This window comes from Zalophus californianus, chromosome 9 (assembly GCF_009762305.2).
Source record: "Zalophus californianus isolate mZalCal1 chromosome 9, mZalCal1.pri.v2, whole genome shotgun sequence".
Lineage (NCBI taxonomy): Eukaryota > Metazoa > Chordata > Mammalia > Carnivora > Otariidae > Zalophus > Zalophus californianus.
Window position 1 is genome coordinate 84,268,810 of NC_045603.1, and position 17,276 is coordinate 84,286,085.

General features: G+C 37.9%; 1 protein-coding gene and 1 non-coding gene across 2 annotated transcripts; one reads left to right on the forward strand and one right to left on the reverse strand.

Moving 5' to 3' along the window:
* Positions 1 to 102: 102 nt before the first annotated feature.
* On the reverse strand, positions 103 to 209 carry LOC113923194. The gene has a single exon (XR_003520203.1). It is a non-coding gene; the product is annotated as a U6 spliceosomal RNA (small nuclear RNA).
* A 1,584-nt stretch (positions 210 to 1,793) lies between these two features.
* Positions 1,794 to 16,760, forward strand: LOC113922294 (sulfotransferase 6B1-like). Its single transcript, XM_027594250.1, has 6 exons — positions 1,794 to 1,938; positions 4,309 to 4,493; positions 6,113 to 6,239; positions 11,988 to 12,082; positions 12,231 to 12,417; positions 16,642 to 16,760. The coding sequence occupies exons 1-6, from the start codon at positions 1,794 to 1,796 to the stop codon at positions 16,758 to 16,760; spliced, it is 858 nt and encodes a 285-aa protein (XP_027450051.1).
* The last annotated feature ends 516 nt before the right edge of the window (positions 16,761 to 17,276 follow it).

The window sequence follows — 17,276 nt, forward strand, 5'->3', positions numbered from 1 at the left end:
GCCCCTTTGGATCCCTACATTTGTATCTTTGGGGTAAATACCCAGTAGTGCAATTGCTGGATCGTATGGTAGCTCTATTTTCAACTTTTTGAAGACCCTCCAAAAAATATGGAATGCTTCATGAATTTGTCTGTCATCCTTGCACAGGGGCCATGCTAATCTTCTCTGTATTGTTTCAATTTTAGTATATGTGCTGCTGAAGCAAGCACTTCGTTGGCTATTTTGCTGCTTTTGCATTTTCTATATAAATGCTTGTGAGTTTACACACACACACACACACACACACACACACCCCTGCCTGTTGGGATTTTGATCAAACTGAATTGACTTTGTAGATCAATAAGGAGAATTTTGACATTTGAATAATATTGAGTCTTCTGGTCCATGGACATGGTACATTTCTCCTTTTACTTAGGTCTTCTTTAACTAGTTTCAGTAATACTTTGTGGTTTCAATGCCTTGCACATCTTTTGTTAGATTTATTTCTAGGGCGCCTGGGTGGCTCAGTTGGTTAAGCGACTGCCTTCGGCTCAGGTCATGATCCTGGAGTCCTGGGATCGAGTCCCACATCGGGCTCCCTGCTCAGCGGGGAGTCTGCTTCTCCCTCTGACCCAACCCCCTCTCATGCTCTCTCTCTCTCTCTCTCATTCTCTCTCTCAAATAAATAAAATCTTTAAAAAAAAAAGATTTATTTCTAGACATTTGGGTTTTCATGTTATTGTAAATAGGGTTTTTCAGATTTTATTTTTCAGTTGGTTTTGCTAGAATGTAGAAATATAATTTGTTTTCATCATCCAGTAACCACGCCCAATTTATATGTTTATTCTAATTGTAATTCTTTAGAATTTCCCATGTATATGATTATTCTGATTTTCATTTCTTCCACTATCATGAATATGTTTCTTCTTCAATTATTTCTTCCACAGTAGATCTCTACTTTTTTATGCTTAGTAAGAAAGCTGATCATTTCCTGGTTGACATACATTTCTTTTGATGGTTAGACAAACAAACAAAAAGATTCCACTGTGGTTCACTGAAGTTATTGGGCACTTTGTTGCCATATCTAATTGAATCCAGAATATAACAATTTAGTGAGAAAAGCAAAGAGTGACTCAGACAAGAATTTGTTTAATTCAACCATAAACTTCCTATATACATCAAAGCTCAAGATATCTCTTTTCTGGCTTGGGTTTCCTGAGTCCCATGTTATCTTTCTTAAAGTATTTCCCATGAAGTTTATCCTTAGTCACAGATTTATCTGCCAATTCTAAGAAAAAATTATATTTTCTCACTCCATTCTCTCCTCTTCCAGCAACACAATACGTATTAACTACTTCCTCTAATATGTGTTAATATTAACAAGACGTTCAACTTTTCCAGTCCTTTCCACAGTGACATAATCCTTTATGGCCACTAATTATTTTCTTATTAAGGCCAAAGGATTTGATTAACTCTAGTCCCTTCAGATAATAATTACATTCTGATAGCTTGATAGCCTTGTATGTAAACTATTTTGAATGTCAAGTTAGAGGGAATCTTTTGCATCATGTTATCAAGAAAATCCAGATGACATCATTTTCACAGTAGACTTTGGCTTGGTTGTGGTTTAAAAATTACTCTTATGAAGAATTGCAAAACGTATATATACATATATTCCTCTAGTTGGAACACCAGCTTGGTAATTCTAGGATTATCCTGCCACTGAGCTAGGATTAACATCAAGGACCTTACTTGTTCTGTTCCTTGTGTAAAGTTAGTGTTTAGTAAATACTTTTTGATTCATTTGAAGAAAGATGTCATTCCAGAACCAGTCAAGTGTTCTTCATAAATTCAAGGGGATCCTCTTTTCTACAATGTCTTCAGAAGAACTTTTAAATTCCCTGGATTTTTTCAATGCAAGAGAAGATGATGTGTTTCTGGTGTCCTATCCAAAATCTGGTAAATTTTATTTTAATGTATTTTTAAATGTATAAGTACATTTTAAAATGTGTGAAATATAAGAAATAAGAAGTATAATGTTCTACTGTATAGAAATATAATAATAATATAATAATGTAATATACTACTCTAGAGAAATATAATAACAATTTTTACAAAACAATTATTTTTCAGAATTTATCCATAGGAAATTTAAGTATCGTAAATGCTTATTTTAATGAAAAAGTTTGACATTAGAAAGCTGAAAACTGTGTTTCGAGAAAATTCAACTGGCGGAATTAGTCCAGTCTTTACTCCAGTCTTGTTTCTCTTTTATTCATTAAAGTATACGGATGTTGATATACATAAAAAGCATAATATCTGTAACATTATAAAGTTCTCTTCATACTTGTGCCAGGCATGGCAATAAGCAATATTTGTTCAATTCATACTTAATGATTGATTTATAAATGAAAACTTCTTTTTTCCCGGGCTAATAAAAAAAACATAAGTATTTTTAGTGTTCAATTTTTTAAATATTTTATTTATTTATTTGAGAGCCAGAGATAGAGCAGGAGCAGGGAGGAAGGAGCAGAGGGAGAGGGAGAAGCAGACTCCCCACTGATGCAGGGCTCTATCCCAGGACCCTGAGATCATGACCTGAGCCGAAGGCACACTCTTAACTGACTGAGACACTCAGGTGCCCCTTTAGTGTTCAATTTTATGCCTTCTTATGCAAAGTTTATTTCCACATATAGTTATACACACATGAAAGGACCATTATGAATAATGTCATTCTGGGGATAATCTAAATTAATTATAGATTCTTTTTAATTTTGAGAGGTGGCCAGGATATATAATATCCAATTGCCTGCTGTGATTTCCAGAAGAGTGGACATATGTGAATGGGCATATGCTTGCTAGCATGATTCAGTAACTAAGAGCTTAGCCCCTTCAAATCGTGTTTACATTTTAGTCCCTTTATCTGATTGTGAGTCAGGCCCAAAGGCCCTCCCCATTAGAAGACACAGAGTTCATATAGATCTTCCAGGGTGTTTTTTGAGAATAAATATAAATCACATATGTAATTATTTTATTGGAAAATGGTGTTGCAAATGGAAATTAAATGATTCTTTCCAGAATACCTCAGTATTCTCTCTATGTAGGAGGTTGCTCTGCAAATAAATATACCTTACCCTAAACTGATATGTTAGTTTAGAAAGTAATTTATGATACTTTTAAGGTTCTTTGAGCAGGTGGCTAGTTTATACCATATATAAACAACCATATATAAAGCTTCCACTGCACATATTGATGCCTATAAATTGATATCACCAGCCAGCTCTGGAGGTCCCCTGAATACAGCCCAAAACTGTATTCTCCCTTCTTCACCAGAATAAATCAATACATCTTGTGAACATAATAGAAATGTCATTACAATATTAGTCATGTTTATATGAATATTATAAGTAGTTGACTTATGAGCATTATAATTTAAAATAGTCTTAAATTTAAAACATCATGCAAATGAGAGCACTGTTTAAATATTTATTCAGTATAAATTAGCGAATATTGTTAACAAATTTCTAATTCGAATTACAAATGAGATCAATGGAAAGGAAATAGGCCTGATTAAAACTTTTTAGGAACATTGCTTTCAAATCAGCAAAGCAACCTCCCCATCCAAACTTCTACTTCCCAGTTCCAGTTTACTATTGTCTACAACACTGGAGCATACCCACATTTGCTTTATGTATTCCTTCTAGACTTCATGGTAGTGTAGGATTGTATCTTTACGCTGTTTGAATATAGCATTTGTTCATTGTTCAAGTGCTTTGTTTGCATGCCTACTCTATGTTTGCCCACAAATAAAAATAAGATCCAGTGGCTATCTTCCAGGGGGAAATGGGGAGGTACACATAAATACAAGCAATAGCAACTAGACTCTGGTGTGCGCTACTTGGGAGGGACAGAAAGGGTAAACAATTATGCCAGGGGAGTGGGGACTCAGAAGACAATTTATAAAAGAGCAAGATGCATGAGCTTGCAGGACCGGTGGGAACTGTGTATGGAAAGATCTGTGTATTTGTGAATTGGAGAAGGTGTTAGAGGTGAGTGTAGCGCAGAAGAGTATTTCAAGCTGAGGAAACAGCATAGACAGTTCTCAGTCTCTTCACACTCTTTAAAGTGTGATTCTTCCTGTAAAATGAATTAACGTCTCTAGCGTTTCAACGAGTGTCTCAGGTTTCAATGGGTGTCAAGAGGTAATAATAACTATAACAAAATTAATGCACTCCTTGCTATTATAACCTCATGCTAATTTTCTATATTTATTTCATCAAGAATTTCATTTAATTTAAAAAATGAATTTTGTTTTATTTTTATGTGAAGGTACTCACTGGATTGCAGAGGTCATTGGGAACATTCCGAATGCTCGAATTAGTTTAACATCTCCTATCGAGTTGGGAGACATTTCTAAATTTGACGAGCTAAAAATGAACTGTAAGAGAAGAGTTATTCCCACGCATTTGAGCTACAACATGCTACCAGTGAATATCAAACAAAAACAATGCAAGGTGAGTTCAGTGGTTAAGGGCAAAGGCTTGGGAGGACCAGAAACTGGGCTTGAGTTCTTGCTCTGCCACTCTCAAGCTCTGTGATCTTGAAAAATTGCTGATGCTCTCTGAGCCTTGGTTTCCTCATTTGATACAGAAACAACAAGATCCATCAAATACAGTGTGGCAAAGATTAAGCTATGTTTTATAAACACATTACAACAAAGACAAGAATAGATGTTTTTCCTTTCATCGGCAAAGAAACTGAAGCTCAGAAAGGGTTAGGGGGGTTCTTAAAACCACCACAGTAAAGACAGAGCCTTAAGGTACAATCCTAAAGGGAAGTGAGACTCTCTGGTTGCACCTGGTTTCCCCAGATGATGACCTTTTCTCTGTTTCCCCCTGCCTAGCCCTCAGAGCTTAGGGGCTACTCGAACATTCCCTGCTCCAGCAGGCCTGTCAGATAGTCAATTCTTCTTGCCATCTTTCCCTGCCGGCCCTCAACCCTACTCAGCCTCCTATGTTTTCTTCCTAATTTTGTCTTCCCGCCTTTTTTTCTGCTTCCAAACTCTCTTACATGAAATGTCTGCTCATTTCACGATATTTAGTTAACATTTAATTTTTTTTCTCAGGGTACTATTCTGCCTCCTCTTCATATCTTTCAACCATCCCCTAATATTTCTTAGAATATTGTACGTGTGTGTTTTTGAGTATCATTGACATACAACATTGTATTAGTTTCGGATGTATCACTTGACGACTCAATATTAGTATATATTGTGAAATGATCTTCACAATAAGTCTATTTAACATGTCGTTACACATAACAACAGAATACTTCTTTTAACCTCTTTTGTCAAAATATGTATTAATGTATTAGTAGTTTGCATTGCCTTTCTCAGGGGATGATACTGACATGTAACGTTGGGTATTCTCCAAAGGCCCTAAAGCATGCTTCTGTCTACCAAAACAGACAAAAAACTCCAATTGGATGGCTAAGGCTTCGCATTCTGCCACTTTATCCCTTTTTGTTAAGACAGGGAGTGGTTTTTTTTTTTACTTTAAATTTTATTGTTATGTTAATCACCATACATTACATCATTAGTTTTTGATGTAGTGTTCCATGATTCATTGTTTGCGTATAACACCCAGTGCTCCCCGCAGAACGTGCCCTCTTTAATACCCATCACCAGGCTAACCCATCCCCCCACCCCCCTCCCCTCTAGAACCCCCAGTTTGTTTTTCAGAGTCCAGACAGGGAGTGGATTTTTAAACCACTTTCAGAGCCTTGGGGTTCTGTGAATCTGCTCAGGACGCAGAGAGCCATTAGAGAAAGCCTGAAGTGTTGAGTTACTCCATGATTTTCTCTTGAGAGAAAGAGAGGATAATGGGGGCAGAACCGGGGGTAAACATGGCTTTTCACTTCTGAGCACAGTGGCCTTTACACATCTCTCAAGAGGAACAGGTGCTGTTCATGTGGGTCACACACGCGACTCCTGGACTATGAACATTGTACAGAAAGATAGTCATGTATTAAACAAATTGTGGCGTGTACAGGTTAAGTCCGGTTGCTTTTTTTTAAGAACATGTTTTGTGTGGGGGCTGTTTCCATCTAAAAATAAACTGATTTTTTTAAACAGATTATCTACATCGTTAGGAATCCAAAAGATACGGCTGTTTCTTTATTCCACTACTACAGAGATAACCCGAATCTCCCTGGCATTGAAACCTGGGCTGCATTTTTCGAGCTTTTCCTAAGAGGAGATGGTAAATATAACAACGATTTCTATTCATCATATACAGTTCCCCTCCAAATGAAAGCATTTTCCAAAAGTTTAACTGGATCCTAACAGCCCACTTTCAGAAATACATTTGAATAGATTTTTTTTTTTTTTTTTTTTTACTTCTAAGCCATTCTTTCTCCCTTTGCTTCTTCACAGACTTTCTTATCACCTGTAGAGAGTATAGATTTGCAATTACTTATTGAGCTGGTTGCAGTGTTTTTAAAACAGAGATTAATTCCGATCAAGCATCACTTTTTTTTCATGTAAGATCAGTTTTGTCAGTGAAATAATTATGCATTGATTGGAGTAGAGGAAGATACAGTTGAAACCTGCACAGGCCTCCTGAAATAGGTCTTATGTAGGCCTAAACGGAAAATAAGACAAGACCAACAAACAATACACACACACACACACACACACACACACACACACACACACAAATTCTCCCTCCCTTCCCCACAAAAAGGGGGAAAAATTCCCCAAATAACAGAAATGAAAGAATTAGCCATCCTCACACTTGGTTTATAACAATGAACAAAAAGCAATTTCTCTTGAAAATACTAGAATGATACATCATTTGATTGAGCTGTGCAGCACACGCATATTGATCCTGTGTAACTATGCATGACCTTTGAATTTATTACTTTTTCCCCGACTCACTGGTACCTGGAGCACTTAAAAACAAAAACGAAAAACAGTTCTCAAACCTGAATTCCCAAGCCTTTCATTAAACAAAAATAATGTACCAAGACAATGCAGAATTTAGAAGAGGCATGATTTAGAAACGGTGTGTACCCATAGGATCTTATCTCTTACAGGGGTTAGAGGTAGACCTGCTTAATTGTTAGTTTCCCTATTTCACTTGCAAATGATTAAGCTTTTACTTGTTAACTTTCAGAGAGGCCACAGCAAGTATAACCTTAACAGGACGGTATTGAGAACTCGCTAGCAACAGAGTTTAACGCTTTCTTTTGCCGTATTCCCTATGGAAGAATATGCTATGCTCATAATATTTCAGCTCCTCTTTTACAAACATTTAGTAGAGTCGTAAAGTTTCAGGAATGACAAGTCTATAAAAGGTCAGCTGGTTAAAATCCCCCACCTATGTAACTAAATCCCCCACCTAAAATCCCCCGCCTTTGTAACATTCCCAAGAATTGGATGGGCTAAAGGTGAACTTCTTAACTTTGACAACAGGTTCACACCCAGCTCCTGCCCCCAAATGACACATTCCATCTCAGTACTGCTAAGATGTTAAAAAAAACCCAAAAAACGAAAAACTTATTATGTGATATAGACACTTAGCTAAGAGCTATTGCAAACACGATCTCATATCATCCTCAGTAGAGCACACGAGCTAGATGTTATCCTCATTTTATAGGTGAGGAAAATGCAGATGTTGGTGGGCCAAATAACTTGCATAACTCATAAGGAGCCAAGGTTTAAATTCAGGTGTCAGCTCTACAACCTTTGCTGTTAGCACCGTGGCATAACTGGTCCACCAAAAGTCTGTTCCTCTGATCACTAATGCCTCTTCTACACGATGGTCTTCTAAATATTTGAAGATGGTTAGCATGCCTCACTCTGCCTCAATTCCATTTTTGGAATGAACCAAGTTTAAATACATAAATTGTTTAAAAAAAAAACAGATCTTGAGTCTGCTTTTCCTCAGGAAAAGCCATGTTCATCTCCAATTATTACACACTGCGGTTCACTACCTCTCCCACTGCTGCATGAGCTCTCATTTGGCTACATCTCTATTGTGTTGCAGTGCCCAAAGACAAAAAACATCCTCTGGGTATGGTCTGACTAGGGCAGGATAAAGCAGGCCTGTAGTGCTCCTGTTCTAGAAGTTATTTTTCTATGAATGTGGTCACAAAAAGGGCAACTCAGTCCATAGTCAGGGAAGCAAACTATCTGTCATAGGGCATCCACCAACCACCCCATTATCTGATGTCATAGCAGAGTATCTGGGAAGGGCAATTAGTTGGAGAAAATATTCCAGATGATTCTTTTATACCTTCTTAGGTGTGTTAATAGATTTTTAATTGCAAAGGGATCTGCTGTGTATTATACAATCAGGTAATCTAGCCTGGGCAAACCCTGCTGACATCGGGAGTAATCAGTGAATTGCTAAAGCTTTTTAAAATTTACTTAGTGGGAACACTATTTATAAGATGAGGTTGTTTGTTCTCCTGTCAAAGGTAGGTGACTGTATTTCAGGGATGTTCTTCAGTGACTTTTTGAGGAGAGGATTTTTTCTCTTGCCAATGACAACCTGAAAAACAGGCTATGGAGACAGAAGAAGTGGGATCAAGTCTTAACTATAATTTATACCCTCTGTGACTGTGGGCAAATTGCTTAACCATTCTGAGGCCCAGACTTGGATTTTGTAGGTCTATTTAGATGTTCAAATGAGGTCATGACTAGAAATTTATTGTAGAAATCTACTCATTCTATTGGACATAGACTTTTAAAGACAGGCAAAGACTTTTAAATAATTTCACTTTAGGGTGGAAAGATTACAAGGAGGTATTTATCTAGAAAAATTATTTTACAACTGAGGCGTCATGATATCCTGTACCTGTTTCCAAACCATAAATATATACACATTATATGAGGAGACCGTACCATAAAGACATAGATAGCTACACATTTGTCTAATCATCTAATTTACCTTTCAGACAGTTTACAAATACATTTTAGGTTTTTAAATTAAATAGTAACTAGAAACTGTGTTCTGGCAATATCCCAACAGATTAATATCTCAATGAAATAATATCTTGGCATCATACTTTTTTTTTTTTTCTGCTAGCCCCTTCTCCAGTCTTATATGAGAACTCCATATTTCCTAGGCACTTCATCCTGGTGAATTTTGGCACAATCATCAGAGTGCTTTCTAGAAAATAGCAATTAAGATATTTGTTGAAACTGGATAGGAGTGGGGCAGAGGGTTTGCAGAAAGTGCGGGAGGTTTGAAATCGCTGATGTGGAGAATAGGAGAATGTGTTAATGCAGGACAAATAGGTTTGCCAGGTAACCTCGGGACCCTTAAGGCTGGAAAAATGAATTTGCAGTGGTGTCAATATAGAGTTGTATAAATTTCTTCACCAGAACTCAGTAGCATTAGGCAAGAAGAAAACAAGGTAAAGTGTTTTGATTGAATCCTGAGTGTTTTTTCAGGTGATTGAAATAAACAATAAGGGAGCAAGGAAGTTGAAGTTGAAGGTTTTGCCCAGAAAACAGTTGCAGAGATGAACAAGGGGAAGAAAATGAAGATTAAAAAGGACACAAATGGTCCAAGTAGGGTATTTGCAGAAGCTGTCCATCAAAGTGTTGGCAGCAAGACCTGAGCTGCCCCAGGAGGTTGTGCTCTAAGATCAGAGTCTTCCGTGACTGCAGGGGACGGATCAGAAAGTCCATTTCTGACAGAGATAAGGCTAGGAAGAGTGATATATTCAAAGGATACGAGTCTTTAAAGAGCCTGGATTATCTCAGAGGGAGTTCTGGAAGTTGATAGGAAGCAGTGAGATTGCTGATGCACAATCCAGACCCTAAGGCACTTGGGTTGGTTGAGAAAGAGCAACTTCTGTTCAGGGGCATTTCGGAGGGAACAAGTAATTCTGGATAACAAACAGAAGGAGGGCCGTCTAGGAGGTGGTAGAAAATTCTGTCATTGAGTGAAGGATGCAGAGAAAAGCATTTCCCAGAAAAGAAAGGTTTTAAGTCTCTGTTTTGGAAACTGTATTTTCTTTAAAGCCATAGGTCTGGTTAATTAAAAAATTAGCCTCAAGTATAATTCTCTACATGGGTAAGAAAGACCCAGGCAGCCTATTTCTTTAGATTCTTTTGTCTTTTTGGAACAAGATGGAGTATAAATTAATTAGTTAATAACAGAATAGCTGGCTCTCAAATGATGATCAAATGATGATCAGGCTATGATCCAAAAGATTATTCTGAAATCTATTTGGGGTATATTGGAATGCATTTTGTGCTGCAAAACCACAATGGGCCGAGTCAATCACACCTAACCACCGGCTGTGACTCTGTGACTCAGGGCCTCTTTCTCAGCCCAGCCGCAGGGTGCACAGAAGTCTGGGCTTCCTGACAGTATCGAGGGCTTCCATTGCATCCTCAGCTCTGGGTGGTGATATTATCCACCAGGGCTGGGCTGGACTGCCACTGCCCAGGGGAGGTGGTGATGCAGGTGGTGACTGTGAGCCTCGCGTGAGGCAATAGAGACTAGTTCACTGCCTAAATTCCTAGGAGAGAAAATCAGTGCTCTTTGCCACCAGGTATTTGTTCCTGGGAGCAGACTGTCTGTTCTTTGGTCAACTCCTTATCACTGATACGGTAATTTGGGCCATTCCAAGATAAAGTATTATGTAAGTCACTGAACTGGCAGTGAGAATGCTGGGAACTGGAGACGCATCAGCCCTTCCAAACACCTGTTCTTACTCTACAGCCCTCTGGGTCCACGGGGTGGCAAACCGGGCTCTGTGATGATACCGTTCACAGTCCCGGAAGTTCTCCTTTCACAAATGCCTTACGGTTATTGACTTGCCCCTTTCTTCCCCAGGGGCCAAAGCTGTGAACAATTGCAGTTAGGAGGAAATTATATGTCAATTTATTCAAAACTTTAATGTTCAAAAGTTATATGGCACAATGTCTGGCAGACACTAATGGCTTCATAAATGCTTTAAATGAATCAATAGTCAGCATATCTTCAGAAAATTGCGAGTGGAGGAGCTCTTTTATAATTTGGGCATTAGCTAGTATTAAGTCTGTGGATAATAAGGATGCATGGAAAGATGTATGCCCAGTATTTTAAATTACTCTGTTTTATGCTTTAGATTGTCAAACTAATCAACTCTCTGTGGTACAAGAAGTTGCTCACTTTTTGTTTTTTTATCATCACGGTTGATAATTTATTTTGCATGATAATATTTTACTTCAGCATTTTTTTGAAATCTGTCAAATTAACAAAACAATAAAAGAGATAATATCAACTACTGGTAAAGCCCTAACACTGTATTTTTCAGCCCAAGATAATGAATAGAATTCTTTTCTCTTTTCTCTCCCCCCCACTTTTTGAGGAGGTTTATTAACTTTTTATGTTGAGAACTTATAAAAAGCATGTCACTTGACAGGAAGAGAATAATAAATTCTCAATGTTTCTCTACTTCTCCCAAGATCCAAAGTAGTTATCAGAACACAATTATTGGGAAAATGTGTATCTCTGTATTTTTGTTGTCACTTATGATGATGATAAATAGATGTTTACCAAAATAAGAAAAAAACAACACAGCCTTATTAAAAGATACAACCATCCAGCTTCATTTCACAATATTGTATTTAGTTGAAACAGTAGTGTTTTAAAATTGAGCTCTTCTAAGGAAAACTCTTTTTTAAAAATACTTCAGATCTTATTTAATTTTTAATTATTGAGTTTTAGTAAACCTAACTATAAGTTTCTTCATAGATAATGAATGACATGGTATTAACATATGTAATTAACATTTTCTTTCTTTTTCATTTTAAACCTGTATGTTATAGTTAACATACAGCATTATATTAGTTTCAGATGTGTTTCAACAATTCTTAAGTAAAAGTCTTTCACTCCAGAGTCTAATACGTGTGTACGTTACTTTACCTACTTTGGTGAAGTGGGAAGAACCGTGGGATGCCAAGCCATGATCTTGAACATTAACACAGTTCACTTTCCTTCTAGTTGTATATGGATCCTGGTTTGATCACGTTTTAAGCTGGGAAGAGCACAAAAATGACAAAAACATTCTAATTATATTCTATGAAGAAATGAAGAAAGTAAGTCCTTCCTAACATTTCAACAATCAAAATTTAAGTCAAATTAAGTTAAAACAAAAAATCAATAAATTCTGTTTTCAGGGTTGAGGGAATGAATTTGGTGTTTCGATGAGTTACACTTTTAAAAAATAATTTTTCTTTTGCTCAGGATCTTTTTAAAAGCATCAAAAAAATAGTTACTTTCCTCGGCATAAATGTGAGTGATAGCGAAATTAATAAGATTGCTCGGAAAACATCATTCAGTGAAATGAAACATAATGCGGCCAAAGAAAACTGTGATCCAAATCATACTATTTGTGCCCTCACATCTAATAGGAACCTGGTGTTTAGAAAAGGTAAGTCAGAAAAGGATGTGGTACCTTGCTTGGGGCTTATATTTGGTAGTAGTTCCATTTTACCATTTTAAAATCTCTCATTTCATCATCGCGCCCCCTATTTCTTGCACAATGGATTGCTCATTGTCATCCCTCAGTGAACGTTTATTAAACGAATTTCTTAAATCGCATTATTTCCAGACATTGAGATTTCCATGCCCAGTTAGGAACCGAGGGAAATTCGACACAGGTGTCACACAGGTGGAAATGATAAAACTCCTTGAAGAATGGGCCTCAGGTCTGCAGCCTGGTGCATTTGCTAATAACTTATCTTCAAGTTTGCAAACATACTTGCTTAGTCACAATCAAATGCAGTCTTGTCCCTGCACTGAGGCAGCCCACAGAAAGCATGGTGGAGAGAGGTACATGACACATGCTTTCTTCAGAAGAGAGAAGGGAGCTGATGAGTGTGGACAGTGCACTTTCCCAAAATCACCAAAAAACTCACCCCATAGAAGTAAGGCATAGACAGAGAAGCTAGGAGAGTTATCTCAGGGTGCTCCTCTGCGTGAAAACCCAAAGAGAAGGAAATAAACCTTCTTTACTACTTCCTAACATTGAATTTAGAAGCAGTTTGGGTACATCTGGATATAGAATTGTTTTGAAATCCATGTGAATTTTAGTCCAGATCCAGGGGGAAAAAGTTTGAACACTTTTCAAATTTTTCATCATTTACGATGACAAAATTTTCTACATTTAGGTACTCAGGTTTCCTACTAAAAAACATACCTTTGTTTCCATTTTTTTGGCTCATCTGAATAGAATTCCTCCCAAAACCAGTATGTGCTAACTCATATGGATCAGATAGTGCCTTAACTTTGCAAATTACTTTGGTCTTTTTTTGGTGGTTCATTTTTTATTTTCTTACAGTTGCAAAACCAGGGCTGGGAGGGAGGAGAGAACTCAATTCAGCAAATATTTATTAATAAACTATTTTCTAAGAACTGAGATGCAAAAGTTGAATAAAATAGTCTTGTCCTTCAGAAGATCATAATGAAGGCAGTTAGTTATACAAGGTGATGACAACTATACTAGTAGTATGAGCAAATGTGAGCAGCAACATGAATAAGGGAGAGAGAATTTTTTCCTAGCAAAGTAGGTGAGGAGATGACATTGGATCTGGGACTGGACACATGAGCAAGATTTTACCAGGAAAATGACAGGGAAGAAATACATTGAAGCAAGAGCTAACAACAAGAAGAAAAGCCCCCAACCACCACAGAATTGGATTAGGGTTTTTTTTAGAAAGAGCAGGTAGTCTCCTGTGCTAGAGGCATATATGACGTGTGGAGCAGAATGAGGGAGATAAAAATCGGAGCCAGAGAACAGAGGCTCTGATGCATATTATGAGGGGGTCTCTTCTCCCCCTGGTCTATTTGCTGTTTTAAGAAGGGACCTGAAAATAATAGAGTCAGGTGGAAAGTTGTTTAGAAGAGGGTGAAACCAGAAGCAGAAAGTCCAGTAAGAGGTTGTTGTAATAGGCCAGGTACGAAATATGGAGGCTCATAACTTGGGCAGTGGCGGGGAGCCACTGTGGGGTTGATCTCAGTTCAGAAATCAGTTTAGGAGCCATTGGCAGTTTGTGGAATTAGGTAAAATTCTTCAGGGTGAGTGGAAAGGACTAGAGGAGAAAGGGTTGGAAGGGGAAGCCCTAGAGACCCTAACATCAATGGGAATGAAAGCAGCTAAGACAAGCCAAGAAAGGAAATTAGCCAGAATTACAAGGAAAGCCAGGGTCAAACATGGCCGTTTATCACTCATGAATTGTGAGGGTGGTTTCCATAGTGGTGGTGATGGGAGGCAGATTGAAGGGATTAAAGAGGGAGAAAGAAGGGAAGCAGGAAATAAGGATCACTCTTCTACGAAGTTTGACAATGGAGGACAAGAGCAAGATGACATGGCAGGGTCAAGGAAAAGATTAGGATGGGTGGAAGAGAGAAGATAAAGGGAAAACAGAAAGAATTTTGAAAAAGTGGCATGAAAGGAGGTAAGACAAGCAGACATGAGAAACAGAGATTGGAAGGGATTATGGTAAAGAGAATGCCGAGAAATGTGAAAGCTCTGAGGCTTCACGGAATCCAATGCTCTGTTGATAATCTTTTATCACCGGCCTTTGAGATCTATTAGCAAAATATTCAGTTTTCACCCATCTTATCTGACTAAGTTGGGAAATTTCACTCTAATGAGAACAGAGGCAGTCTTTGACCTGCTCTAGTAGTGATCATAGCAAATACCTCCAGGTGAAACCATATCAATATAATCGTAACTAACAACATTAATTCTAATGAATTTAAGTTCTATCTAAAAGTGGTTTCCTTATATAGGATCTGACAAAACACAGAAGGTTAACACTATACTAGTCACCAGGAGTGCTTATTGCTAAATTTGGACTATATGAGGAATTAAACACTAGGATGGGTCCATTCACTTTATTCCTCTATTAGCTGGATGGGGTGGGAGTGGGGATCCATCCTCTGAAAATAATCATTTCAAATAAACTATTGAAGTCGATGATTCAGACTCCTTGGTGCAAGAGATAGTCCTCACTTTAGAGAGGAGAATTTATGCCTGCAGTTGGCTTAAAAGTCAGAAAAGGAGCTGTTATTCTAGAAACTGACTATGGTGGCCATGGAGATAAGGTGGCAGGCAAAGATACAGAATAGTCCACATAAGTGTCAAAAGTCCCCGGGCCCCTACATACTAAAATTTAGGGGGGGGAAATTACAGGACTATGGAAAGATGTATAGACAGGATGCATGTTGCAATATTGCTCATGACACTGAAAACCTAAAATGCACTTAATAGGCCTCTAATTAGAAAGTGTTAAATGTATTAAATCACATCCATACAGGGGTTTACTATGTAGTCAGGAAAACTATAGAGTGAGAATAGCTGGCATTTACTGCGTGCTTCCTCTGTGCCAGGCACACATTACTGGATTTATCTTAAACTTGACAGCAGACTTTTGAGGGTGGTATTCATATTATTTACATTTTACTAAGATGCCAAGCACCTGAATAACTTGTGCAAAGTCATGCAACTAGTTGCTGGTAGAGTCAAGATTTGAATCCAAGCAGTCTTATTCTACTCCTGGTAACTTTCATTGTTGATATAGAGGTACAAATATGGGAAGATGATGTATAACTGGATCCAGTACACCTAGGACCCAGGGATGAAGCCTGAGGCCAGAAGTGATGAAGGATCATGATGGGCAGGATCCAGGGTTGGGGTTTGGCATAGTGTGAGTGATAGAGGCAAGAAGAGTGGTCCTGAGGGGTTGGCGCTGTGGCCAAGGCTGAGGGTGACTTGTACAATCGGGAGAGGCTGACGTACCGAGTGAAGTATAGATCTGATTTTAATCTCCAAACACCTTGTTTGAAGGTGAGGACACCATACAAGTAACTTGGTGGTGGTATTTTCAACTCCGTTATCAACATTGGAAAATAAATTTCCTTACAATAAGACCAAAAGGGCTTAATGACGAGCATTGCATAATATATAGAATTGCTGCATCATTGCATTGTACACCGGAACTTGCTGTAACACTGTAGGTTAATTATACTTGAATCAAGAAGAAAGACTGACTGCCCAGCCCTGTGATATGTTATCGGCACAGTTACTGCTTCACAGGTGTGCAGCAGGGGAGTAAGTGACATCATTATGTCTCCTTTGTCTGCTTTTATGGATTTTTTTAAAAGATTTATTTATTTATTTGAGAGAGAGAGGGAGGGAGCACAAGTGGGAAGAGCAGGGAGAGGGAGAGAGAATCTCAAGTAGACTCTGCACTCGAAGCCCCAAACAGGGTTTGATCTCAGGATCCTGAGATCTCAACCTGCACTGAAACCCATAGTCAGGGGCTTAACCAACTGCGCCACCCAGGCACCCCTGCTTTTATGTTTTAACTAAGTTTAGGTGAGATATTTCTTTGCCTGCTATTGTAAAATCTAGGACCTTTATATATTTGAATCTTCTTTTCAAGAAATAACTTTTTAAAATGTACATATTAATATGCAACCATTGCTGAGGAAATTAGAAGCAACAAATGAGCAAATGAGGAAAAGAATAACCCCTCATCATCTTATCATCAAGAAATGAAATCATTCACATTTTATTGCAAATCTGACAAATTTCTTTGGTGAATACTATACATTTAAATTTGTTCTTGTCTGTTTCCAATTTTTCCAGGAGCAGTGGGTGATTGGGTAAACTACTTTACTTCAAAGCAGAGGAGAGTATTTGATGAACTATTCACAGAGAAAATGAAACACAGTGAACTAGCAAGACACTTTGAAGATTACTCTTAATATAAATGGGAAATGAAACCACTTTCCGGGGGCACCTGGGTGGCTCAGTGGGTTAAGCATCTGCCTTCGGCGCAGGTCATGATCCCGGGGTCCCCTCGGGGAGCCTGCTTCTCCCTCTCCCTCTGCCCTTCCCCCTCACTCATGCTTGCTCTCTCACGCTGTCTCTCTCAAATAAATAAATAAAATATTTATTTTTTAAAAAGACCACTTTCTATTTTATGGGATGCAGTACTTGGGGATTACATAGATATTTTTTTACCAATACGAGAAGCAGTTAGTTCTTTCAGTGAGAAATGGACACTTCATGAATGTGTCAAAAGTGTCATGTATGAGAGACTGTTTTTACTATATTTGGTGATAGGAGAGAATTATTAATAAGAGAAAGTATGCGATTTTGAAACGACCGAACTATATATATAAATATATATATATTTCAGGATATTCATAAGGCAAGGACATCACTTCCATTCAGAGAGAGCCTATTACTGCGGGTGTTCTATAAACTGCATTAATGGA

Bases quoted from the DNA above. Each gene is read 5' to 3' on its own strand.
- LOC113922294 (XM_027594250.1), top strand. From the start codon at position 1,794: ATGTCATTCCAGAACCAGTCAAGTGTTCTTCATAAATTCAAGGGGATC. The intron at 1,939-4,308 runs GTAAATTTTATT...TTTTATGTGAAG, and splicing joins GGTGTCCTATCCAAAATCTG to GTACTCACTGGATTGCAGAG. The intron at 4,494-6,112 runs GTGAGTTCAGTG...TTTTTTAAACAG, and splicing joins TCAAACAAAAACAATGCAAG to ATTATCTACATCGTTAGGAA.